Genomic DNA, 27,869 nt, shown 5'->3' with positions numbered 1-27,869 from the left:
CCCCGCGTCCAATGGGCGAGCCGTAACTGCGCGAGCCGAGCGGCCGCGCGGCCAATGGGAGGGCTCGCGGGGCGGGCGGGGCGGGGCGGGCGGCCGGGGCACTATTGTTGATGAGGCGCACGGCGGCGCGGCGGGCAGCGCGCGGAGCTCCGGGCCGGGCGTGAGCGGGAGCGTGCGCGGCGGCTGCCCGAGAATTCGGATCCCCGCCAGGAGCCGCCCGCGCCCCGCGGCCTCTCTTTCGTCTTTCCGCCGCCGGCCCCGCCGGACGATGTCCCACCAGCGCGTGCGGCGCGGCGGCTCCCCGACCCCCGCCGCCTCCCCCGGGGGAGGGGGCGCGGCGGCGGCGGGCGGCGGAGCGGGAGCGAGCGGCCGTCTGCAGCCCATGCGGGCCACGGTGCCCTTCCAGCTCAAGCAGCAGCAGCAACATGGCAGCCCCACGAGGAGCGGCGCCCCGGGCGGGGGTCTCGCTCGCGCGGCGGCCGCCTCGCGCAGCATCAGCCCCACGCGCGCGGCGCCCACCGGCGGGCGGGCCGGCCCCGCCACGGCCACGCAGACGCCGGGGGGAGGCGGCAGCCCCACGCGCGGCGGCGGGGCTCGAGGCAGCCCCCCGCGGCCGCACCAGCTGCCGCCGCCTCCCCCCCCGCCGCCCCCGCCGGCCGCCTGCGGGCCCTCGCCGTGCTCCTCGCCGTTACCGGAGGGCAGCTCCACGGCGGGCAGGGTCCGGCACCCGCGGCGCTCCCCGGAGCGAGGCAGGAGCTCGCCGGAGAGGAAGAGTCCCGGCTCGCCGGGCTGCAAAGGTGAGCGCTGCTCCGGGCGCCTGGCGGCCGCTACCTGAAGGAGCGGGGGGGGGGCGCGCGGGCTGTTACCTGAGGGGCTCTCGAGGAACCGAAGCTACGGCAGCCATTGCGTGAGGTCATCTGCCTGGCACTGAGTAACGTGCCGAGATCTTTCCTTCGTGCGCCTTTCCTTTCCTTGCTTTTCTTTCATCTAACATCGCGTTTATACCCGGGCTCTGTCTATTTCCCATCCTGGCTCCTGAGGAGGAGCGCTGCCACATTAGCTGGTCGTAATCACTTGGTGCCGTACTTGAACGAAGCGGGCATTAGCTTTATTTTGCTTTGTTTTCAGATGTACTTCCTTGAGACTTGCGTTTCAGAGAAGTAGGTATGTGGTAGAGAGCAGTGCCACAGAGGCATTTAGCTTCTGGTTTAGATCTCCAGCTTCGCAGGTAGGATTTGCTTTACTGAATGTTGTATTCTGAGGCTCTGGATTGAAGAACGTCCGTATTCTTCATTGCAGACTCTAGCTAATCATTAATCATCTTCTTCCTGGAAACGTTACTGAAGCGCTCATCAGAGACCCAGTCTCCTGACCTGGAGAACGAGGAGCAGGACAGCCGCTCCTGACATCCAGGTTCAAAAGTGCATCGGGCTGCTGAGGGTGCAGAAGTCGCGCCGTCTGCAGGTCAGGAAGGCAGGGCCTGCTGAAACCGAGCTGTTCACTGAACTTCTTCACCGGATCTGAGGACTGGCTTGTAGAAGGAAACAGGGTAGCTTTGTCACTAATGTGCTACAGAGCTCCTGCCTTCTTACAAGAGGTGCAGAGACTGATGAGTGGTGTCTGTTTACTCTCTGCCACCTGATTTTCTACGTTTCTGAGCGGTACTCGTGTGCACCCAAAATGCAAATTGAGGCTGGTTCGTTCTGCTTAGTATTTGTCTTATGTAGTCCAGTGCTTGACATACGCTGAGCCAGATTCACTTTCCTCATCTAGCTGAGGAAACGTAGCGGCGGGCAGGAATGTGGAAGTGGAACTTGAGCTTTGCATGAGGCTGGAGTTGTGAAGCTGTGCAGGACACCGTAGGGTAACGTTCAGAACCTACAGAATAACAGATTTTCCTGCTTCTTGTTTTTAGTTTTTGGTGGCTTCTGTTTGTTCCTATAGCTGCAGCCACGTTGTGGTTTGGGGTTATTGTTCTTGTCTGTTCCTTTGGATTGAAAGGAGCCTTAAGGTTAGATAAATGGTAGCTGCTTCTGAACTTCAGTACTGACGCTGCAGATTGTGCGCTTTAGGCTCAACTCCCTGGTTTTCAGGGGTTCTTTTCTAGTAAGCAGTTCAGTAGTTTTAAACTGAGAGTTCTTATCATCCTCCTTGATGCATAAGGACCTCCAGTTGGTTGGTACAGAAACGTTGGTTTAATAGGTTCTTTCTCTGGGTGTGTGTTTTCTGGTTTGGTTTGTTTGCTTTAGACTTAGGTATTCTGAGCAGGATTGCAACTGGATGTTCATAATACTGAGCTGAATTTGCTATTGATGTTGGGGTAACTATAAGATGGAGGTTTGGTGGCACATTCCCTACATTCCTGGGTTTTTCTTCCTGCTTCCTCCCAAGGTAAGGCCAAGAGTTTAGATCTTCTTGCAACATGTTTTGTTCTCTGATATTCTCTCCCTGCAGTCTCCAGCACTGATTTCATGGGCTTTAGCTTCTGTTTCTGTATGAATGTCATGGTTTTGTGCTGTCAATATTCTACATCATGACATCATGTGCGGTATGAACTGTTTTGGTGGTATAAGAAAGTGTAACAGAGGGTATGTGGAATAAACACTAATTGTTCAGTTTCTGTGCTGTCGTTCCTGTCACCTGCGTGACGACTGACTCCTTTGCCTTATTCCTGTGCTGCCAGGTGTATCTTGCCATCTCCAGTTCCTGTATAGGCATCTTTACTCATCTGCAAACCTCTGTTAGAGGAAGTTAGTCATGTGGTTGTTTTTTTTTTCCCTTTCTCCCAGCACATGTTCCTTTTCTACATAACAAGTTTGGCATCTGTAACGCCTTGTTGACTTTCTTCCCTTTCTTTATTTTTAGCTCAAACTACCCTGTATTTTAATTACTTAGAATAGTAAGTATATGATAAAGAGATACTAAAACCTACTCGTGCGAAAGGAAGTGAAGGAGACTGTTAGAATGGGATATCAGGAAGTCATAGAGCTTGATGTGAACTTGTCCTGGTTGGAGAGAGAGGATGAGAAGCTCCATCACACTTAAAAGTCACTGTAGAATTATTTTTAAAACTCAGTGAAAAGCAAAATAATAGCTGCAGACCTACCAGCATTAATTACTGAACGTTGCCGTAGTTATAGAAGATGTGACTGTAGGTTAAGAGAGTACAGAAGGGTTTGTGTGTCATCAGATGACCACTTTGTTAGTGTAAGCCATTTACAAATGATAAGTGTACAGAAAGTGAACTCCTTTTTGCAACATCCTAATTTAGATTTCTTGTGGCCAACACTGCCAGGGAGTGTTTGAATTAGAAGTGTTTTTATGCACTGGGATTAAGTGATGTGAGCATCTTGGGCTTTCGGAGTCTCGGTTTTGTATACTTTTCCCTGAGGTTTGGTTTTGTATAACAACATGAAGTCATTCTCCTATCCAGGCATCGTTTTGAGTTGCTAGAAGCAAATTAGTGTGTAGTTCTTCTACATCTTTGGGAAGGTAATAGCCGAGACTGCCTTCCAGAGGGAAAACACATGGTTGTGCTGTGTGTCTCAGTGCCATCTGAGCCTGATGAATGCTGTGATGCAACATGAACAAGTTTGTCTCTGCATCACTATTCCTTTGTGAGGTCTCCAGTTGAAAGGTGTGCAGTCCTACAACTGAGAAAGGACATCAGTGTGACTGTAGCTGTGGGACTTGTGTTAAGAAGACCCCACCCCAAGGCAGTATTATCTTTCCTGCCTTTCAGTTGGTTATTGCTTAGCATCTCTGCCTGTTTTATTTTGCTCTCCGGTTTCATTGTTGTGCTGCCTTAGCTTAAATGGCCTTCCGAGGTGCTGTGGATAGATGTACGGATAGGTGGTTTGCCATAGTGCTGCAGTAACTACTGGGTGTTTTCCCACATTGTGGACTTTGCTGATTTGTGTTGTGTGTGTCCTGTTTACATCTCATTCTGTTACTTTGCTTTGTTGGAAACCAGCTTGCAGAAAGACTTTGTTTTTAAGCGGGTTTATTTAGGGCAGTAGGGGACGGGTAGGAGGGTTGATGCTTTCCACAAATATTAGTTTAAAGAGTTAATCGGGGCAATTAGAACAGATCTAATATTTAAGGACTGTACGTTTGATGAAACATCCCCATTGTTTTTCATCAGCCACAGCTGTTGTAACTGTTATCTCTATGGAGGCAGATCTCTTGTTATGTAGGTCACATCAAGGGAAAATAGCAGCTGAACGCTTTGAGTGTTGTAGAGGGAAAGGCAATGAAGGCGCTGCGTGTTTCCATTGAAGTGTTTTGAAGCAGCGTGGAGTAGTAGTCTGTGGCAATTTGTATCAAGGCGTGAGTGGAAAGGAAGTAAACGTGTGCTGTTATACTTTTACTATCTAAATTAAGACAGTCTTCTGTCATTCAGATTCACTGAGGGAAAGTCTTTTTCCTTTCATTTATGGTATTTATAGGTTTTGTAGCTTGGAAGATGCAGTTTCCCTTGAACTTAAATAATAAACAGCTTTCATCCCCGCTGTTTGCTCCATCCTCACCATTTTGGTGGGGGAGGGGGAGGGTGAGCAGTAACAGCTTCTGCTTCTTCGATTGTGAAGCTGTCTATTGCAGTTGCCTTGCAGATGATGTGAGCGACTACACATGCTTCCTGATTATTTTTTCTCACATCCTTTCTGTTTCCCCCTGGCAAAAAAGAAAAGAGAGAAGCTTCTTGAAGAGGAAGAATGATAATTCAGGAGAAAAATAAGTAAGGGCAACATGGCAGCTATTTCTCAGAGAAATAACGTGTTTGATATAACGTGGGAAGCAAACACAATTTGTAAGGACTTGCATGTTGTCTTAGCATGCCTCATTCTCCCATGGTGCAGACAAAAGGAATCGTTTTGTAATGTTCCGATAGAAAGAGACGCTTTAGTGTGCTGAATGGTAGAGGTAGGCAGAGACTTTCTTTGATACAGGAATCTTCAAATGTGTGGTAACTTGAAAACTGAGCTTTGGTGCAACTCCCTCAGAGCAGTTCGGCACTCGGCTCAGTACACAGAGTTTGATCTTTGTTGGTGCAATTAGAAATAATAGAACAGATGAGGTTCCCGGTCTGCTTTATGTTAATAGGGGTAATTATAGTGCTTCATGGTTTTAATGTATGTTTCTAATGCATTGTTTGTATGAGAATAATTAAAATACGTGTAAAAGACTGGCATTCTGGGAATGTTGTCCACACCACTGAATCTCTGTAACTAACAGGTTTTATTAGTCTCTGTGTACCTTTAATACATTGAAACAGCACAGAAATTGAATTCTGGACGTATAATGGTAGTGGTTTTATCTGATGACTAGCAGTCTGACAGTAATCAGGCTCAGCTTCCTTTGCACGTAGATGAATTCATGTCGAGTACAAATTGCCGTGGTATTTCTGCTTTTAGTGTGGAACTCGTCCAAAGACGCAGTCAGGAGGAGGACTTATGACTGAGTTTTTCCAGAGCCCTTCTAAAGCGTTCATCTGATTGCTGAATATTCTTTGCTTCGTGTTTTAGCCACTTGTCTTAGGCCTCTGTGTTTTTGTAGGATCAGGAATAATTCTGTGGGTAGTAAAGAGTGTGATAGTAAGCTTAGATCATTTCGATTTCTGAATTTGGATTTTACATCTAGAACAAATAGCGTGAGAATATATGTATATCTGAGGCCTATGTCTTTCCTATTTGTCACTTTCTTTAATATAGTAAACGTCACTCTTATTTTGAGGAACCTTTCTGTACACAGTTGACACTTGCTGGCTTATGGTCCTCTAAATGCAACTTTAAAATGTTGTCGGTGGATGCAAATGTCTTTTAGCCATATTCCTCTGCCTCATTTTGCTTCCTATCTTTGTTATTTTTAATCTCTTCCAGTGGAGGCTCCTGTTAGTGTCTAAATTGTTTTGAGGAGTGATGTCAGTGTGATCATCAAAAGTGTTAGAAGAGTTGCAGAAGGTCTAGTTAGTGTCAGTGTGAACATAGTTACCATGCAGTGTGTAAAGGGAGGAAGTGCGCTGATTATCTTGTGAAGTGTAAATCTTTACCTTATCAGAGCTGACTTATGGAACTGGGGGTTAGATATAACTCTTTGCAAATCTGCTGTGTATCGTATTTTGGGCAGTAAACGATAGAACACTTCAGCTACAACATCCCTTGAATTCAGGTAGGCACAGGGGAAGGAGTTAATGCATTAATTTGAAGCATTAAATTGAGGAAGTTTGGCCCAAATTTTCTTGGTTAGTTGTTGGCGTCAGAGAATCTTGCCATTTTTAATGGAAGCCTTCATCACTTAATGACTCTTGCACCTCTGATGGAGTAACTGGTGTTGCTGGAGTACTGATGCGTTGTTTGTGGCACAAGGATGTTTTCCAAGGAAAAACATTTCACTGCATGTTATAACTGAACAGAACTTGGAGAAGTGAACAGTTCTTCTACTAAAATTATGCTTCGTATCTTGAATAACATTGTAGTTGTAGTAGTGCTATAGTATATAGTAGCATCTAGTTTTGTACGATTTATTGAAGGCAGTTAAAAGAATTAAGCTTTTTTTTCTTGCTTTCTAATCAAATGTTATTACTTTGGCAGACAAATCAAGACCACCTTCATCAAGCCCTTCCAGTATTATTCGCCGGACTTCCTCATTGGATACACTTGCTGCTCCCTACCTTGCTGGACAGTGGCCTCGTGATAATCACGGACAAGCTGTTCCATGTATGAGAGACAAAGCCACACAGGTCAGATTTGTTTTACTTCAGCGTACTTAAGTGTAAAGACAGTCTTTAGATGCAAGAAGGTTATTCCCTTCAGAACATTCACCTTAACTTTCTTGCTCACTAGCTCCTGTTTGCTTTCAAGCTGCAGACCTTGTACCTTGGCAGTGATGCGTTTGAGTTATTTGCATTCTCTAAGAAAAGATCGTGAACTGTGATAGTTTTATGAGTTCACTTTATTATCTCAGAGACGCATTTGTGCATTGCTCATCTGCTGTGGCAGTTGGGCTTGTTTAGCTTGGCGAAAAGGTACAGGGAAGACCTGATAGCAGCTTTCCAGTACTTAAAGGCAGCTTATAAGCAGGAGGGAAATCAACTTTTTATGTGGGTAGGTAGTGATAGGACAAGGGGGAATGATTTTGAACTAGAAGAGAGGAGATTTAGATTAGTTGTCAGGGGGTTATTTTTCACTGACAAGTTGGCGAAGTTCTGGAGCAGGCTGCCCATAGAAGGATGCCACATCCCTGAAGGTGTTCAAGGCCAGGTTGGATGGGGTCCTGGACAGCCTGATTTGGTCCCCTATCTAGTGGGTGGTGACACTGCCCACAGCAGGGGGTTGGAACTAGATGATTATCAAGGTCCCTTCCAAATCAAGGCAATATATGATTGTATGATCTGTTTTCTCAATGTTCTGACTGTGTGCAAGATGCTGGAATGCACTGGTGTTAAATACTTCTGTGTCTTAGTTTATGCAAAGGAACTTAAAATGACTCCTTATATGTATTTCTGTCTCCAAACATAATAGAAAAGCTTCTCTAGTACCTTCAAAGAAGTTACTGTAGCTTTTACCGTGATAGACAGTTGATCCTTTGATTGCAAAAGGCTTTTAATGTTCACCTGGAATGTATACACAGAAGCACATGCATTGAGAAGCTGCTTCACAGAAGCATGACTGATGCTCAAGTTTAACTGAACTGCAAAGCATCGGAACAGTGACGTGAAAATCTGTGAAGCTATTGAAACATTTTGGCAAATCATACACAGATTTTTAGTGGTTCATACCCGTGGAATCTGTAAAAACAAAAAGCTCCATGACAAGGGTTTGATGCTTATCATTCCCCTTGTAGGGAGCTATTGCCTTATATGGTATCTTAATCCATACAAAAGTGATTAAAGTGTTTAGTGTCTCTGAAGGTGTGATGTTGGGTTGAAATGTCACTTACAACACGTCCTTGGGTCCAGTGTGTAGGTTCAGGAAATCTGATGTCTTCCTCATTTCACCTGCTTCTTAGGGTCAGCATGTGTATGATGTGGCTTTTCTAGGCGTGACTTATAACTCTTGACTAGCATCACCGTCTGAGTCATGGTAGCACAGGCAGTGTTGTCAGTATGTAGGAGATGGATGTATTCACCCAATTATATGCCCATGTACAAGCATTTGAAAATTGCTGTTCAAAACACTACACTTAGTTCAAAACTCTTGGGTTTCAGATTGTGTGTGAAGGGAGTGGCTGGAAGTACCTTCATGTTCTGATCAAAAGGGGAAAGTCACATCTGGGGAAAAACTGATAGTTAAAGCTTATTTCTATGTGTACAATATGACTGTGCTGCTGGTGGAACTGTCTTTCAGCAGCATTGTCACTGAGTGAGATTAATGTGTTTAGATTGCAAAACTTCAGGGAGTATGAATTGGATCAACTAATATAAAATATTTTCAACTTGGTTAAGTGAGGGATCTTGATTCTGCAGGTTTATGGCATTGAAAGTAGAGTCATTCAGGAAGCAGACTGGGAGGAGGTAGCAATTAGCAACATACTTTGGACTTGAAGACCTTTCTAGATGCCCGTAGGTCATAGCTGGCAAAACATGTAAGAGATGAAGTAGAGACACTGTCTACAAAGCAGCCTGTACTGTTTTCAACTACTTTTGGTGAAACCCATCTATAAAAACCAGACTGAATTATGTACGTGTAGTATGTGGAATGTTTCTGGCTGATGTATATGGGATTATGGAGCATCTTAGGTTCTGGTTAGGATGTGTAGATGTGGGTATTGTTTTAAATACTGCTATAACAGGTATTTCTATGTCTTTTCCTTTAGATTAGACCAGTTTGATTTTGCCTGTAATTGTTTGAATTAAAGCTATATCAAAATACAGCTTAATATGAAATAATTGTTCTGGATTTTTTTGAATTCTTAAGAAAGTACTTGGAAACTGAAACTCTGTAGTTGAAATTAAGACTACCATATTAAACGTTCTGGTATTTGTTAATAATAATACTAATAGTAATATAAAACAAAACTTTAAGCTTATTTCTCTCCCTAATTCTGGAATGGGCAGAAGGATGTTGTGAATAACAACTAACCAGCGTGTGCATTATGTTAATAGCTTAGAGAACCAGAGATCTCCTTCTGTGTCTATTTGCCAATGTTTCTTGGAAATATGTACTATAAACAATGTGCAGGGAAGATGTAGGAGATCTACTAAAATAATACTGTATTTCTATCTTATTAGTTAATAGGAAACCATTCAATTTTTTATTTCTTCTTTCGCTCTAAAAATATTTCTAACCAGGTTTTGAATATGAGCAGGAAAGAGACCTTTAGCCCTTTAAAATGAGTCAGACATTAATGTATGAAGTGTGTTGAATCTTAAGCCAAAATATCCAATGTAAACTAAACGCAAAGACTGATTAGAATGTTAATAAGACATTACCCTTTAGACAAGGGTAATAGTTACACTGAGTTGGCCAAAACTATTTGTTTCAGGAGCTAGAGGATAGGTTGTCACTCCAGATTTGCATTTGGGAATTGGCTAGATGGAGACTGTGGCTAGCATGATGAGTTCATAAATGGGGCTTGTCAGTGTTTCTATTTTAATCTTTTTGTTACTGAAGTTTGAAAGTGTTTGTGGAATATGAAAGACTGAAAGGATGATCTTATGGTGGAGATGGGGGATTTCTTAAAAGCATGGTTTCTAACTTTGCTGTGAAGTAGGAATTTCCAAGCAACTGTACTGACTTCATTATTCAGATTCATCCTGGTTAGTTTTTGAGGTGGAATGGTGAAGATGAAAAATTACTGATGGTGGAGGTTTCATGTATGTGACATTCATACCATAACTGAATCGATGGGTATTGTAACCTGTATGTTTGAGTTAGTCTTCCATTTTCCCTGCAAATTAGGGATTAGTACTACGGCTTCAAAACCCTTACAAGTTTGTGTTCTCAGAATAGATGGGGTAAGTAAGGTTAGCTTGCAAGCTGTTCATCTCAAACAAAAGCAACTGTTGTGGATGATGTTAAGGCTTTCCGCTGCTGTATGTTTGTATCTTTTTTTATTAAATGTAGATGGCTTTGTTAATTTAGTGAAACTAGCTTTGGTATTAAGTTAGTTGGTTTCTGTTTGGCCTGAGACAACTATGAACCTGAAGGTCTTCGAGGCAGTAATGAATTCCCTTCTTTGCTGTCGCTGTACTGATGCTCAAAAAAGGGGCCAGCCTTTTTCTCAATCTTCTAAGCTGGAAAATGATTTTGAAGGTATATTGGTGCAGGCTTTCCCAACTTTTAAACTAATCTTGCTGATGCATCAGTAATAACAAGGTCAGCATCTGTGTAGGAAATAACACCCACATGTTGCACTGATTGCTACTGGTCCTTTGGAGCTTTATTGCAGTTTGTGGTACTTCTGGCTGTTAATACCACCTTAGCAATTTTTCAGTAAAGTAGGGAGGAAACCAGCATATATTCCTGCACTGGAGTAGGTCTGAAAGCTCGTAAATAGTTTCATTCCACATGTTCATATTGTACTTATCATAAAGGCTCCCGGTCAGTGGCAGATTTTTTCCCACAGCTCAAAACCTAGCAAATTTTAACAACTATTCTCTTGTAATTTTCCTACGTATTTTCTTCCAGCAAATAGAAATTGTGTATGTAAGTATACAAAAATAATCTTATAATTTTCTTGCTGCAGACTGAAAGTGCCTGGGCTGAAGAATATTTGGAAAAGAAGAGAAGCTCCCACAAACGTTCAGCGTCATGGGGCAGCACAGAACAACTCAAGGAGGTCAGGAGTGCTGTTGTTTGAGATACATTTGCTGGCATGCACCATTAACATGAATTTTCAGGAATATTGCACTGGTTTATTATGGAATCGTTGAGCTTGGTAGAAAGTAAATTTTATCTATTCGTGTGATACCGATTTCTAGTAGAAATGTAGGACCATTAAAAAATTTAAGCTGAAGAGAGGAAGCATATTATTTTCAGGTAACATTCTTTGTCAGAGGAAGTAATCCAGCAGTGGTGTAACTGCTTTATATATTTCAAGTGCTTTCATTAAATCTCCAGGGCCATGTTGTGAGATAGAGTTGAAATGGTAAATAACATGTTAGTTTTGTTAAGAACCTGAGCCTAATTTTGTGCTGCCAATAATTATGAAAGTTGCAGTAGTATAAAATCATAGCTAGGTGTTAGAATAAATTAAACTCTGTGTAGTGGAATATATCTGGTGAAATCTAATGTGTTTTTTTTCTAAATTAGATTGCAAAATTGCGTCAACAGTTGCAGAGAAGCAAACATAGCAGTAGGCATCATCGGGATAAAGAAAGGCACTCTCCTTTTCATGGTAATCACGCAGCCATTAACCATAGCCAGGTAAGTCTGCTCTCTCTTTGTATATATTGGGTAGGTACTGCTATTTTAGCTTAAAGCAAACTTAGAAATGCCATATGTTTTTAAATATGTTGTAGCTATAGGTGAATTCTATTAAACATATCAGTTTCATCTGAATGCATGGAGCAGAAGGGGTCCCAGATCTTTTTGTTATCTGGCTAGGCTAGCTCTGGACTCCGTCTGTGAATTTCAGTTAGTTAGATCTTTCCTTAAAGGACACTGTGTACTCTGCAGCCTCCAAAAAAGAATGGACAGGTAAGTTTAATCTGAAACCAAGGATATTTATTTTTTTTTTTTAATTTTTTTTTTTTTTTTTAAATTAAGAGTTGCTGTAACAATTATGAATGTGCATGCGGAATAAATATAGCATGGAGCAAATTGACAGTAAAATGATATTGGCTGAAGGTTGTAGTTAATGTTGATGACGTTTTGTCTCGACTGTAGCTCTTGTTTAATCCTGTAAATGAACAGGTTTAGAGAACTGGCCTGACAAGTGACTGTAAAACTTTTAGAATGTACTCTATTAAGTGTTTATGTTCTTAATGGATGCATTCAGCCTTTGTAAGACTTTCTGCAGTTCGTTATGCTTTGGACTTAAAGTAGTAATCATTTCAAAAACTGAGATGGTTACACCGCACCACATGTTTGGTACGCAGTTGTAGTTTTATGTTGAGGCTGTTATTGAGATCATATTCACAGGGAGGTAATATTTCCAGCGGAGTGGGAAGGTGAGAGGGGGTGGAAATGCATGCCCTTATACACACAAACCATTCTTTACAGAAGAAAAAAATCAGTAGGAGAGTTTGATAGTTTTTCCACACTGATATCTCATTAATGTTTGTTTAAGATGCAACTTCTGTCCTTCCATCCTTCCAGAAATAGTTCAGGGCTGAGAAGGAAACAGTTGCAGCATCTGTGCAAGTACAAGTACTCACCCATTCTAATAAAGGATGAAATGAGAAGGGAGAAGCACGTATTCAGTTTTGAGTATCCAGGTTCTTTTGTGATTAGGAATTGGGTATCTGAGAGAACTTGTGATGTTCCAGTACTGGAAATAAGAAAGGGCAGTGTCATGGTTTTGTGCTGTTGCAGCACATTGACAGCAACAGCACAAAACCATGACAGGCAGTTTTTTGAATTTCTGGTGCTGTTCTCAATTCCTTGTTTGTGTAAAAACCAATAGTGCTTTATTTCTGAGGCTTTACATTATTTCTGCTGTTTTTCATTGAATAGATATTAACGAATTTTCAGGACATGAGTGCACCTTGACTTCAGTTTGGTATTAGGTCAAATTCTGTGCTACTAGGAAGTATTTTATTTAGGATATTTTTTTATACTGGAGTTATATTTTTGACATGTTTGAAGAACTAATTCTTAAATTACTGTAAATTTCCATATAGAAACTGTTTTCTCCTCTCTCATGTAGCAAACTGTTAGCCTGTAAATTAGAAAGGAGAACAGTTTGAATTTGAAACAAGCTGTTTAGTACAAATTCCTACATTTAGATCCAGTTTGCTTAAGTATGGATACAGTAGAACATGTTGCTAAAGTTAGGGATTACAGTGATTCAAGCCAGAACATTACGAAGTGATGGAAGAAGATAAAGAGCCAGTTCCCAGCTAGGAATTTGTGAGGAAGTTCACTATAATTGGTGAGAGGCTTCCAAGTGTGGATGTGTATGGAGCATGTACATGCACATGTGTTAGGTATGTGTGTGTATATAATACGGAATACCAGGGTGTCACAGTACTTGATTTGGGTATTTTATCTGTAAAGTTTCTTTGGATTCTAGTTTTACACTTGTTAATAGAAGTGAAACATTTTAACAACAGGTGCAAAATTAAAACTAAGAGACACTCCTGTGGGCATATCACTGCAATGTAGAATTAATGTGTTATCTGAAGGATTTCTCTTGGTAGTTCACAAATCCATAAACTTCAGATTGATAAGCTATTATCACTTTAATATGTGTATTTTATGCTGTTTTAATATTGAAAATGAACAGTGATGCTTCTACTTTGAAAAAATACGAAATAAAATTTCTCTGTACAAAATCTTTTGGCATCATGATGACACTTCATAAAATCTTCTCTTCTGCATGGAGAGGCTTTTTACATTCTACCAACATTTAAAGTATGTAAAGAAAATATTGCAAAATGGATAATTAGTTTTTGGCCTTGTGAAATAGACTGTAAAATATAAACTGAGACATTGCAGCTTTTCCAGCATTGTGTTACAGAGCGAACCATTGTTTCCTTTGGTAAATTTTGTGCCAACTGTTGTGAGCCACTTGCAAAAGGTGGAATTTACAGAGGGCTTCAGAAAGGGTAAGCTAAGGGTTGCATTAATGGCATTTAGAGGCACTCTATAAGTCAGGGTAAAGAAATCTTTAACTGCAGGCTTCAAGGGTGAAGTTGGTGGGCTTTCTGGTTCTTTCCTAGGAAACTACTGAACTGGAATTTCTGGCAGCAGCTCGTTTCCTTTAGCTTTTGTGGAAAGGATTACATAGAAGCATTTGAAGTGAGTTATTAATTATTAGAATCTTTAGATTTTACATTTCCAGTTTCAAGGAGGATTGCAGTTGTTGATCCTTTGGGGCCGTATAAAGATTTCTGAGCTCAACCTATGGAATTCCTGATATAAATGAGAAACAGTACTCTTTAGTAGTCTCTCTTCAGAGACAACATGAACTCTGTGTCCTGCTGGAAATAACTCTCCAAGTTAAGACTAAAAGCAGTAGCTGTAGTCAGTTTCATCTCTTCTCCCTAGTAGTGATCACTTAAGTTTTCCCACAATTTCTTTCATACCGTCTTTATGGAGTAAGCTGGTTAGCTATTTCTGTCCCTCTACTCAGAATAAGGAAATAATTGAAGGCAAACTTAAGAGTTTACTGGCTTTGTTGGTTTTTTGTGGGTTCTTTTTCCAAAAACAATTGAATGGGTTTTGCTTTTTCCTTGTGTATGTAGTTGTTCTTTTTCTTTAATGCCAGCCATTTTTCATATTGACTTTTTACAGGGTGTGGTGTTTGCAGAACAGTTGCATCCTCAGGTGATCTCAGTATGCTTCTGAGGATGCTGGATTTTCAATTCACTACATAATAGTAAATCTACTACCAAAAAAAAAAAAAAAAAGAGCCAAATCGTCCTTTATTCTCAATGTTAATGTAATACAGAAACTAATATGGAGATCAGAAGTGATGCTAGATAGAATAAATTGATAAGGTCTTTCAAAATAATACCGGTTTTCTTGGTGCTCCTGGCTGAAGTTATGCAGTTAATTGATGATGATAAGCCCTTCCCTTCACATTTCTGGGAAGTGTGTTTCCTTATAGTCGTACCAATAGGTTGAGATCAATCGCACGTAGTTTAAAGTGGATCTTCTGTTTACTTCACCCTTACATAGGTAGAATGTTACACTTTTAGAATGGAATGTGGTTCTCTAGCTGCATGTCTCAGGCTGTCTCTAAGCAGACACTTGTTGAAGGCAGTGTTTCTATGATATAGGTTCCTGTTCTGAGGCTGCTTGTTTTAGTCCTGTAACAATGCCTCCTTCTGCTTCCACCTTCCAGGTTAGCTAGTCACTTTTGGTTGTGTACAGAATATTATTTCTTTTGCAAGTGAGTTTGCAAGTGAGACATGGTGTATCAAACTGTAATAAGGTGTTTTTGGACAAGTAGTGCTTTCTAAGTTGAGCTCTTCATACAGTGCTGTGGCTGTAGGATTTTCTGTGGTAGATGATTGTGATTAAGTAATGAAGATGTTCAGCTTTCTACTTGTTGAGATCAATTTCTCATCGGAATGTATAAATGAAATAAATGGTTGCATAATCAGTGTTTACTAGTGTCTCAACTTGTGCTGATTTACCTGCATTATGAATATATATTAACCTGTATCAGTTTGCCTGCCAATTGATCCAAGCCTTTGTTTGGAACATAATTAGCATGGCTGGGAATTTTTTGTGCTCATATCCAGTGGTTTCTGTTTTCTCTTGAGGCAGCGCTTTTCCAAGTCTTTCCAAGTTTGGCCGCTCTAATGATGTAGAGATTCTGTTGGCTTCAACTATGAGTCATGAGAATTTCCTGAATATAAGTGTTTGCAGTCCTTATGCAAGTTCCTTTTTATAGCTATCCTAATGTTTCAGCAAAGCAGAGCCAATATAATTAATAAACGTTTCCCATCATAGAGATCTATCAGTGTGAGAATGTCAGCATTGTGGTACACATCTACACTGAGAACTCTGTTGTTCGCATTCATTTTTCTGAAATAGTCATTGTCTTCCCACCATACAAACTTCACATGCTTTTTGTCATGTCACAGTGGTTTGGTGTGTGTTACTTTGAGGGAAGGGGAGGGAAAAGGCTTTCAAGACTGGATGAGGATCTGGTCAAATGCTTTATCATCATTCAACCTGTTCTGAGTTACAGTTATACCAGAAAGTGTTCTTGGGGATGAATCAAGACTTGTATAAGTCTTCCATTAAGTAATCATGAAGATAGTGATTCATGGCACAAGTTAATTCTGTGTGTTTAAGTGCTTACCAGTGGCATAGTTCTAGGTGTTCATATGCAGTTTGTGTTGGAGCATGGCAGAAAGCCTTTATAACTACTGCAGTGAGTACCTAAAAAGCTAAGTGCAGTAATTATATAAAAATAACAGATAATTCTTTTATTTGGAGCCAGAGAAGAACCTCTGCCATTGTTTCTCGTATTTGGTGAGAAGCTGGGAAGGTTAAATGTGATTTCCAAAATATTTGTACTTCTACCAAACTAGTAGATTGGTCTTGCATATATAAAAACAAACAAACAGTAAAGCCTACATTGTAACAAGTCTCTATTAGCATCAAAAGGCTTTTAAACTTTGTACAGTAAAAGCCAACAGTACTTTCAAGTGTATTGAATTGCACAGAACTCCATTTTGGTTGCTTTATAATATATAGTTTTACAACAACTCATTCAGTATCTTTGTTATTGAAACAGTAACACATGTTGTATGTAACACATTAAAACGGTGTTCCACACTTCTGGGTGTAAATGAGGTAGATAACACCCAGTAAAGTAATTCAAGTTTAAAAACAGAATTACAGTAGTTTTATATTAGTAGGCCACAGTACAGCATGCTAGGATTTTTCCCTCTGTTTGATCACTGCTTTGAGAAATCTAGGAATGTCCTTTCTCTCTGAGAACTGACGGGTCTGAACTAAAAGGGAGACTAAGCGGTTATTTCAGGTTTTCATTTCTTGTTCAGTGAAGTCTTGTGTTTGAGAATAACTTTTCCTCCTGCATTTGTCATGGTACTGCGTGTGACAGCAGGCTTTGATTAAACCACAGTTCTAATGAAATTACAAGTAATAGATCCAGAGGGGGGAAGTGAAATTATGTTACAGCTCACATCAAAAGGGCTGGAAATATCGTTTAAAGGCTTCAGAATTATTTACGTGTCAACATTCACTGCTTGATTTTCACTTTTAAAGCAGCGTAGAGCTGCAGGCAGACCGTATAGAATGAAGTTTTGAGACTACACAGTTGAAAGCTTTTTCTGCTAGAAATGAGAACGAAAAGTAGGATGCCGGTGTCTTCATTTAAGCTGTGCGTTTTTACACCAGCAGTGTAGTTTTATTTTAAGTCTTCGGTACAAGGGAATAGATGCATTCTATTTAAAGTTTCACTTCTGAATAGAAGTAAATGTGTTAAGTAAATTTGTGTTACTCTGTCTTGCTGTTTAGGCTCCCATCCCGAAGAGTGCTCTTGTTCCTGTGATACCTATTACCAAGTCAACGGGATCGCGATTCCGAAACAGTGTAGAAGGACTAAATCAAGAAATTGAGATAATAATTAAGGAGACTGGAGACAAAGAAGAACAGCTTGTTGTATGTATCTGCCACTGAGGTTGCTCTCTCGTTATTTTTACTTTGAAGTTAGAAGCTTTGTTTTGCACCTTTTTTTTAATTATTTTTCTATTTTTATTTAAAATTGCCTGCATTTTTGCTTTACTAATAAATGCATTTGAAAAGTCTCGTGTAAAGCAAAAAGAAGAGTTAAAGTTCAATTCTGAACATTTTTCTCTTGTGCTGGCTGTGATGTAGTTGTTTCCAGTAAAATAAGAAACTTCAGATAAGGAGATAAACAGATAAAAGGTCTGGTTTTAGAGCTTTTGTAGTAACTTTTTCTTGCCTTTGCCAGCACTAAAGAAGCGTCTCCATCCCAGCTGAAGCATAACTCAGTAATTTTTTATTTTATTTTTAGGTTTTTTGTTTGTTTTTTTAACAGATAAAGCTAATATTAAAATATAATATTAAAATAAAGTACCAGTAATAAGGGCTATGTATGCAATTACAGGACTAGAACAATACTTTGTCTGAAGAGAGGTTGAGACAACTGAGACTGTTAACCCTGGAGAAAATTTGGAAGCCGTTTAAATGTATATAGATATCAGATGGGAAGGAATGAATGAAGAGGGAGCAAAACTCTTCTCGGTAGTTCCCACTAACGGGACAGGAGGCAGTGGGTACAAATTAAAATACATGAAATTGAATTTGAACACAAGAAAATAATAGCATTTTTCAGCATGGAGGTGCTCAAAACTGGAACAGGTTGCCCAGTAGAGGTTGTGGACTTAATGTCTGTGGAGACACTCAGAATCTGACTGGACACAATCCTGAGCAGCCTGCTCTAGCTGCCTCTGCTTAGACAGGACATTTAGACTAGGTAGTTTCAAGAAATCCCGTCCAGCCTCAAGATTTCTTTGACACTGCGTCTTGACAGCTATTGTTCTTAGTTTCAAAACCTGACTTGTTTTATCCTTACTTGGAGTCTTCTGTAATGAAAAAAAATTCAGTTTAATGAAATGGGAAGAAAAATGTGTAACACAATGAGTTTAACAAAATTGCTAAGCAGACGAGGGCAGCCATGTAATGCCTTTTATTTTTAACAGCCTCAAGATATTCCAGATGGGCACCGTGCACCACCTCCATTGATTCAGCGTAGCAGTAGTACTCGCAGCATCGATACCCAAACGCCTGGTGGAGCAGAGAGGGGTAGTAACAACAGCAGCCGTTCCCAGTCAGTATCTCCAACCTCATTTCTTTCCATCTGTAATGAGAGCAGCGAGGAAAGTCCTTGTTCAACAGAAGATCTTGTTGACTCCAGGGATAAAGGTACTGTATAACTTTAAGTGTTCAACGGTGCTGAATCACTCATCTCTATGTAGGTTAATGTGTAGTAACAAAGACTTTTATTTCCTGCATGCATGGAGAAATGGTCAGACTTGTTCTTTGTAAATGGTCTAATTGTTCCACATCGCTTTAAACAGTGTGCACACACCTGGTGTTCCAGAATTGATTCTGGATAGATAGCTGAGCACTATGCTTCCCCAAAAAATTTTTGTATATGTAAGTTATTCTTCAAGTACTTTAAGCAAGCTGGGGATGCAAAAATGTACAGTGATGAGTGGAACAGCAAAATAGATTAGTCCTGGTGGTTCTGTCAGGTTATTTTGTTGATCCAAGACAAAATGAGCTCTAACCAACTTTTCATGCATGGACCTCTTAAAGTTTGTTTGTTTGTTTATTTTTAGTAGAAACTTTCTGAGGTAGAGCAACAGGAACATGTTCTGTGGGCTTTTTTTGTTTGTTCCTTTGTTTTTTAAGGCATATGATTCTGCTCAATTCTTTTGGCTAGACAATGACAGAACAGGGACATAGACTCAGATCAGCAGTTACAAACCGAAAATGTCCAGGAATGAGCAGTTTGAGTAATCTGCATATGATGTAAGAAAATGGGAAGGAGGAAAAGGGTTGATACAAGAAAGCTTATTTGTGAATGAAGATGTGGAAGTGAATGAAATTTTTTCTTAATTTTATAACATTGACAACAAAGCGATTTTATGCAATCTAAGGGATGTTTTTGGGTAGTGATTATAGCTTTTACAGTGATTTTTGTAGTTTGATGTGTTTAAATGATTGGTTACTCTGTTCCTGCAGAAAATGGGAATAATTCTCCCTTGCCAAAATATGCTACCTCACCAAAACCCAACAACAGCTACATGTTCAAACGGGAACCACCAGAGGGCTGTGAGAAAGTGAAAGTCTTTGAGGAAAGCTTGTAAGTTGATCTATACTACATGATAAATAACGATTTATTTGTAGCTTATTGCTTTCCATATCACATGAAAATTATTAACTCATTTACTAAAATGATGCTAATAACATGGTCTCTGTTTTGTGTGACCGTGGACTGGCATATGGGTATGTATTACATCACCAAGACTGTGTTAAATCAGAATTTTGGCATATGGTCTAGTGGGGTAAAGGGAGTTGTTCACAGATAACCTTACAAGCTGCTGGCTTAGGACTCTGCTGTGTTGATTCATCCATTCTTAGTTTTTACAGTTTCTCTGAAAAAATTACTTGCACACTAGCTCTTTGAAAACTTCAGGGTGAGCTTTATTCCAACCACCTTCTTATGGCAAAACCAGCACAGCCTGAGAAGACTCTTACTTGACAATTAGTGGAGGAAAAACTCAAATAATCATTCACAGAGAGAATTACTAAGAAGCTGTTAATGCAGATGAATTGACTAGGTTATGTTACAGGTTGTTAGAATCTGATCTGTGGCACCTTATTGAACCTAAGGAAACTCTAGCAAAAAGAAGTGTCTTTTTTTACCCTCAACTGTCCAAAGCCCAAGGATGTCTTATTAGTTGAGGCAAGTCCTCACAGTTTCCTTCATGGTGAAAAACAGGTTGAGGTAGACCTAAATTTTGAGATTTCAGGAGGAGATCCCATTACTACTCCCTAGGAAGATGCTTCCATCGTATCATAAACCATCGCTGTTCAAACTGGGCCTTAGACCGTGCCTGTGTAACTTGAGCAAGCATTAGAAATGGGCCCATTTATTCTGCATCCTCAGACTACTATTATCTATGCTAGATTCTTGGCAGATTCTTGGTAATTCTTGGATTCTTGGTAATACCATCTCTCCTCCTGCATCTTACCCTTTTTCACTAAATTTATAAAGTCGATCAGGTACTGTGACAGTGTGGTGATGTTTCCACAGTCTCTACACCTTTTCCAAGACTGTTCTTTACATAATGGTGCTTGACCTCTGTTTCTGAGGTCCTGTTCTGAGCCCAGTTCAGACACTGGCTGAGAATTTATTACTTGCATTTCTGTAGGGTTCACATTAGAACCTGTTTCTTCTTTATAAATAAAGAGACTGTGAGCTGTGCAATAAGCAGCTCAAACTGGTTCACACATCAGTGTTTGCCCACCAGTATTTGAGTCTCTTTTCAACACTGCCAAATCCATACCCAAGCAGGCTTGGGAGGTGAAGTTTCTGCTGATTGTCACTGACTGGCCGGTGTTTCATCTCAGACTGACTTCCATGCACATCATAAAGAAAATTGGTGGACAAAATGTAAAAGTTGATTCCTAATATTTGTATGTTTGTTTGTTTAACTGATTTGGTTATTGGCTGTTGTTGGTTTGCTTTTTTTTCCTACAGTTTCCAACTCTTCTTAATTAAACAGCAACAACAGAATAGCCTTTCCAGGGAAGGAATAAATATGCATAGAAATCCTACTTGTTTGCAAATAATCAAGTGAGAAGCTACAGACCATTGACCATTCATGAGTACAATTATAATCCTGACATCAAATATTCCATTTATATTTGTGTTAAAACTGAAGTGAAGGCTTCATAAGATTCTGAACCTTCAGGTTTCATGGTGAAGCTACTCAGAACTGAAAGTGCTGTGCGTTTTGGAAACTAAACTGTATGGTTTATAAATCCATTCCACAAAGGAGTCTGAGTAGCCTTTTCCTTGGTAAGGTTTCTTTCTTAGTTTTGTGAGGTACAAACATATAACTTAGCTCTTCTGTTCCCAGTCTTTCCTTCCCGCAAGTCATTACTAAGAATAATCAGATTCTGCTCAGCATTGTCTCTTGCAGGGAATGACATCAGAGCTGGACTGAATTATTACCATTTTTCTGAAGTATTTTCTTCTCTGCTGACTTGTCATTAGATTTTTTTAATTTATATTTGTTGAATTGATGATGGTTGATAGTAAATAGCTTAATCAAATGAATGCTGGAGATTGAATATTTCTGCTTAATGTGGAGTCAACAACATTGGCTAGCTGAATTATTTCATGTTTAAACCTTCTTTTGCCTCTGGTGATACATTAATCAGTACATGTACCTGCCATTGACAGAATTTGGTTGTTCAATGTTGTTTTAAAACAATTCTGTGCATTTTGTTTCTAGGCCAAAGCCATTGCATGAAATTCCAGCCTTCTACTGCCCTGACAAAAACAAAGTGAATTTCATACCTAAAAGTGGCTCTGCTTTCTGCCTTGTCAGCATCCTCAAGCCACTTCTTCCCACGCAGGATCTTACACTGAAGGGCACTACACACAGCCTGACTGTCTCATCTGGCATGACACCCAGTTTGTTACAGCCCATTTCTATGGCTTCCTTGTCTGCAAACACAGATCAAGACAGGATCTCTCGTGGAACAAGTACAGTAATACCACAGACCTCTATACTCCAGCAATCAGGACGTATTGAGGAAGCTGAAGGATAGATCTAGTGTCTTGACATTTATCTGGGCAACTGCTGGGGAAAAATTGGAACCAGTTGACTGGATCTTTCTGATCACGCTATTTGCATTGTTTTATCGACTTATGGCACTGTCATAATTGGACTGTTTGTATAATTGACAGTTTGGTACCACATTGAGAAATCCAGGATGATGCAGCAACTGATGCTCTATTGCAGTTCCTGCTTATGAAGACTTCAGTTCCGTTTACTGCCTGCTTTTTTTTATTTTATTGAATACCGGTGAAAACTAGGACTGTTGTATTCCTCTGCCATTTTCAGGACCAATTGTTGTGATACTGTGTGTTTTTTGACTCTTTCCCACTAAAAGAAAAATATCGAGACCAACCAGCTGACCCTGTTTTACCACTGTAACCTGTGGAGGGGATGGGCAATCAGGTGGTTTTGCAAGATGTCTTTTGTATGAAAACATGTATTTTATAACAAAGACTTGCCTTTTCTGATGTGTAGTGGGTAGTGTTTAAAAGACACTTTTCTGGTGACCATTCCCCCCTACATTTCCCCCACCGCTATTTTTGTTGTTGTTGTTTTTACAGTAGAGAAGATTCATTTTACTTTGCTGTTTTACAGCTGCTGGGACCAAAGGATTGCTGAAGTATTTAAGCAATCTCAAATTATGTGACCTTCCTGAACAGCCTCAGCCCTAAGTAAGACGAGTTAATGTGTTTGAGAATTTTAAGACAGTAGAGTATCCAGAAAGCAGTGTTAATATGTAGTGTATTTTTTTAATTGATACTAAAAGTCTGTGCTTCCAGTAAGTCTCATTCTTAAAACTCCTTCCTTCACCCGGCTGCTATCAGTGATGGTTTACTGGCTGGAGAATAGTATTTTAAAGCACTTGTCCCAGTAGTGTTCCATTTGTGCACGGAATTTTTGTACAGGAGTGGGGAAAACACATGTTATGTTCTGGTTCCCTCTTATTCCAGAAAATGTGCCACTTACCTCTTACAGGTTTGCTTGGTTACTTACAGAGTTAGTTGGCATGATTTGTTAATCACTCTTGGCAAAAATCTGCTCTGATGTGACTCTTCACTGTATTATAGACCCTGGCTATGTGATACTGAAATACCTGTGCATGATTTCCTCTCTTTTTGTCATAGTGGTGTTTTCCGTGTGCGTTGAACATGTTGACTTGTCAGCCATGGTATTTGTCAGCCGTGGTATTTGTTACGCAGCAGTTTACTGCAGCAGATATGTTCTCCTTTTTGACTACAAACTTAGGCTGCTGTGTAAAACACCATTTTTTGAATGCTTATTCTGTCCTCATCTGCAGCAGTTTATGGTTCTTCCCAAGTTATAAGAGAAGGGGCCATTTCAAGTGAAAGCTGTTCAGGGACTTCAGTGAGGTTTCCCTTGTGTTCCTAGCTTTCGTTATCTGTACTTGAGTTAATACAATATAGATATGTGCAGAAAAAACTGCAGTGACTTGAATGCCAATGTCATATCATCCTGTAAAATGTTTGCCTTTTAGCCTCTTTTACAGAGGTAAATTCAGTCATTTCACATTAATATAACTGTGGAAGTTTCGTGGGTCTGAATATTGGTGTGTTAAGCATGAGTCATTCCTACTGACTTGCATATGCATTGCTTCCCTGGCTGAGTTGCAGTCTCAGATCTCTCCCTAATTACATCTATCTAAAGATTGTACTGTAAATATACCAACTTTGCTCAGTGCTTAATATGCTGAATTTGGTTGCAGTTGTTTCACTAGGAGAAAAGAATAACCTTCCTACCTTTGCAGATAATAGTCATAGTTCTGATGCATGCTTACTGTTCCTCCAAATCCAACATAAATAACTGTCTGATAGCAATAAGCTTCACTGAGCAGGTAAGTGTAAATCACAGCGGCCTACACAAGTCCTGCATTTAGAGTGTATGTTGAGCCCCTCTTTAAAACATAATGTTAAAGTTCAGCAAGTGAAAAATGTTCCAGGAAGTATGAAAATACTGCATCTGTTAAATAAGCAAGTGAACATCATTTAATAGGCCATTTTCCTTCCCATCAAAATAGACAGGATCGTGCAGATGGGACCGAAAAGCTCTGTTTCTGAGTGGCAGCTCTGATTTACACTGAATAAGTTGTTGGAGAGGAGAGGACTTTGTGCACCAAATTTGTGTGCTATGATTAGTTAATGAGCCTTTGTAGAATTAATCATTTTCTTCTGAAAGAGTTCCAGTCAAATTCAAAGACTAGTATATGCTGCTTTAGATGGGTTGTTTAAAGCTGTTGTGGCTGGGTTTATGAGAGATGGGATCATTCAGGTGAGGGAAGTTCTTGTAAATCTATTTTTTTTTTTTTTTCTGTAGCAGAAGCATGTAGAGTTTCTCCATCAATGCCAAACTGCATAGTGCTTTATCAGGAGATCTTAACTACATGGTTAAGAGCTGAAGGGCTAAAGTTGACAAATAGCCTTTGTTACAGCCTTGAGATTTAACTGATTTAACAAAATCTGCATTCTGATGTTTGTTTTAATCACGGAGTGATTCTCTCAAATAGCAATGAGCTTTCTTAACGTGGAACTTTTCTCCTATGTTATTACTCAAGCATCTCTTCAGTAGCTCACGTTGTATATTGTTGGACAATGTACTTTGTAAATTACTGAGCCAATCTGTTAAAAATACAAATAGAAATGTATGAAGAGTTTGCTTTTTATCAAAACAAATTGAATTCAGAATGGCATTCAATTTAATTTAATTTTTTCCTTTTTTTAATGTGCAGGACTATTCATTGTTGTGGCAGCTCTACTTTAATGTGAATCCACACTAAGGACTCAGAATTAAGAAAATATAACAGCTCTTGTTCCAAGACCAGCTTTTACAAGTATGCACATAAAACTTAGCCTTAAACTTCCTATGTGCTGTCTTGTGCCAATAGCAGAGCTGCAAGGTAAAGTATTTAAATCAATTTTAAAATAGCTTTGAAGGTGTATATAACTTTAAAAAATACAAAAACAAACAAACAAAAAAAAGCAACAAAGCCAACAACAAACTCCTATATAGAGTTTAGATACTGAGTTTTATGAGGGGTTAATGTATGACTCAAGCACAGTTATATGGAAAATTTTCCAGTTCTGGCATTCTTCAAATCCTAACTATGCACAGACCCAGTCAGTTCCTTGATTACCTACTTTGTAGCTTAAATACGCAAAAGGTCTATTTTTACATAGAACTTGACACTCTTGATACTGTTCTCCTGATATTTTACCCTTCTAGCCCAACTTTGAAGGCTGATAGCAGTGTTCAGTAACACTCACAGTTGATCTTTTGAGATATTATAACTAGTGTTCCTCCAGTTGTAAATTTCACATAATTCACAAGGAGGTTGTTGTTTTAATGAAGGTCAGTGCAGGCAGCTATGACTGTTGGACTCTTCATTTTAAAAATCTGAGGCATGAGGAAGAGGGCTTCTCGTTATGTAGCAACAAATTTAAGTACATGGAAGAGTAAAAAATAATAGTAAAAAAGTCTGTTGAGTTACATAGACCTTTGGAGGAAATTCTTGCTCACGTGTGCATACCTTGAGAGAGAAAAAAGGGAGTGCAAATTAAATATAGCATAGTGTGGAAGTGTTTGATGCATTTGCTATTGCGTTACGTAAATCAGCTCTTAAAAAGAATGTTTACTCTCAGGGCTATCTTCTTCTGTTCTAAGGTGCAGTTTACTGAACTCGAGAGCTTAAGGTTTTTTTTAAGAACACTGAAGTCTGAGCCTTTTGGGAAGAAAATTGCTTCTAAAAATGGGTGCTTGCATCATTTTATTGCTGTAACATCTGGAAATGTTTTCAATATTAACATAAACCTACTGGCAAATATCTCTGAAGATTCATTGTCCTACCATATAAAAAGCTTGCTACTTCTGATCTTGGTACTCAGAGTTAATTGTTGCTAAGACAACTTTTGAAACAAGGAGCCCGCAACTCTTAAAAACATGAGGGGGCGAGGGGGATGGAAATGCAAAGAAGTCAGATCCATTAACCGTTCCTCTGCCTCCTTCCTTTTGCTTAAGGAGTTTAAAAGAACTCATTGGTATGGCAGTGATTTCTTGCTTAAACGTGATCTATTCTCTTGCCCATCTCCAAAATGTCTTTACAGTAACTCACTGCCAGTGAAATCACTTTTCTTGAGGAATTTATGGCAGCTTCTCTGTGAATCTCTGAAAGGGGAGTGAGGAGATTACATAGACACCAGTATAGTGTAGTTACAAAGATCATTGCTGCTGAGTGACTTCTTAGATATTTTCATTTCCACTGTCTCATTGTGTACACACACACACAGTCTGCGTAGGCCTGCTTCAGTAAACTGTATGATTTGGTATTTTAGACTGTCTTTTTCTATGGACAGATTTTCAGAACTTTACTCATACAGAACTGATACATAATTTTAATACAGGTATCTTCAAAGCAAAGCTTGTTTGTCATTCTTGTTCTCGTTAAATTAATGTACCATTAATATAACCTGCAGAGGACCTTTTTAGGTCATTGCTATAGAAGCATCCAAACACTTGAGAATGTTAGGACTGTGCTTTTTTCTGTGTGCTTATGTAGTTTAAGTGCCCTTCATCAAATGGCAGAGCCTAATGATGTTGTGGCAACTTAGTCCCAAGCAAGTTTAAACAAAAAGTTCAGCTCTTAGAAAGGTAATAGAAAGCTCATCTTCCCTTTAACCTGGGAGGTGAAAAGCCCTGTGGAGAACTGATTTCTTTATGTTTGATGAGTTCATACGAAATTGTTTTCCTTAACCTGAATATTTAGGAAAACAAAGTGGTCATTCATCGCAAGATTTACCTGTATATTTTCTTGAATTTTTGTGTTTAACAACACTGGGAGTCAATCTTACTATTGAACTTTTATTTATATGAGGAATGGCTTAGTTGCATTGTTTTGACTCTGTTGTGTTGCTTGTTAAGTTGGGAAAGAATGCTAACTTTTCACGAGTGTTTGGTGAAATTCCAGTCCCATGTATCAACTGTCTTTCTGTGAATGCTCCAGCTCTAAATGATGTCCTCTTAGTTTTTCCTTGATTCATTGCATGTCATCAGTAAGTACTTAGGTATGGTCTTTGCTTAAAAGTTCCTCACTGGGATTTGTATTTGACTACAGAGACTTTTGTAGCATTGACAGGTCTATCTGAATTGCAGAAGAGGACTTGGCCTGAAAGCAGTGGAAGTTTCTTACACAGGTTTATTCTGATAGAACTCTTTGGAAAATCTAGTAAGCTGAAAAACAGAGCAACCCTCTTTGGACTCATCCACCCTAATTCTCACTAGAGTAATAGTTGAAGAATATTGCTTGGCTTTATTTTTTCATTTATTGAAACGTGCAATTTTTGAGAGTAACAGTTAAGGGCTGTCCAAAACTGCCATTAGATTGTTCTTTGTATGAAATTGGCTGATGTGTTTTCCTCTGTTACACTGTGATTAACTTGTGGAGGTCTTCTTGTGTATGTTGTACAGATCAGTTACTTGTTGCATGTACGGCTGTTTTTGTAAGCAAGAGGAATTCCAGGTGATATGCATAAAGGGCCTATTCTGAAATGATGTACACTGGTGTAAAACTGGAGCAGCTCTACTCATTTCAATGGAATTCTTGATTTACACTAGTCTTTGCTATGTGTAGTTATGCCAGTACTATTTTGCACAATGTTGTTTTAAATCTTGAGTACTGAATTGTGAACTGTTTCCACTAGAAACAGTAAAAATTTTTACAAACTGCAATAGTGGAATGTTTTTTTTGGGATTTTTATTTTATTTTTTTGCCTAAAATAAAAAGTCATCACTTCCATCTCTGGGCTACTTTTGTTTTTGTTTGTAGTAGTGAAGTTTTGTGTGCTTTGACAACTTGAAGATTTGTGTAAGAATTTACTCCACGTATAGT

At 39.6% G+C, this 27,869-nt stretch overlaps 1 protein-coding gene across 1 annotated transcript; it reads left to right on the top strand.

The window, feature by feature from the left end:
• Positions 1–130: 130 nt before the first annotated feature.
• FAM117B (family with sequence similarity 117 member B) lies at positions 131–27,775 on the top strand. Its single transcript, XM_072342447.1, has 8 exons — positions 131–797; positions 6,591–6,739; positions 10,687–10,779; positions 11,253–11,366; positions 17,106–17,249; positions 18,314–18,536; positions 19,362–19,482; positions 21,644–27,775. The coding sequence occupies exons 1-8, from the start codon at positions 269–271 to the stop codon at positions 21,960–21,962; spliced, it is 1,692 nt and encodes a 563-aa protein (XP_072198548.1). The 5' UTR covers positions 131–268; the 3' UTR covers positions 21,963–27,775.
• The last annotated feature ends 94 nt before the right edge of the window (positions 27,776–27,869 follow it).

Source organism: Excalfactoria chinensis, chromosome 7 (assembly GCF_039878825.1).
Source record: "Excalfactoria chinensis isolate bCotChi1 chromosome 7, bCotChi1.hap2, whole genome shotgun sequence".
NCBI classification, from domain to species: domain Eukaryota; kingdom Metazoa; phylum Chordata; class Aves; order Galliformes; family Phasianidae; genus Excalfactoria; species Excalfactoria chinensis.
Note: the sequence above shows the minus strand (reverse complement) of the source record. Positions and strands in the feature narration are given on the sequence as shown.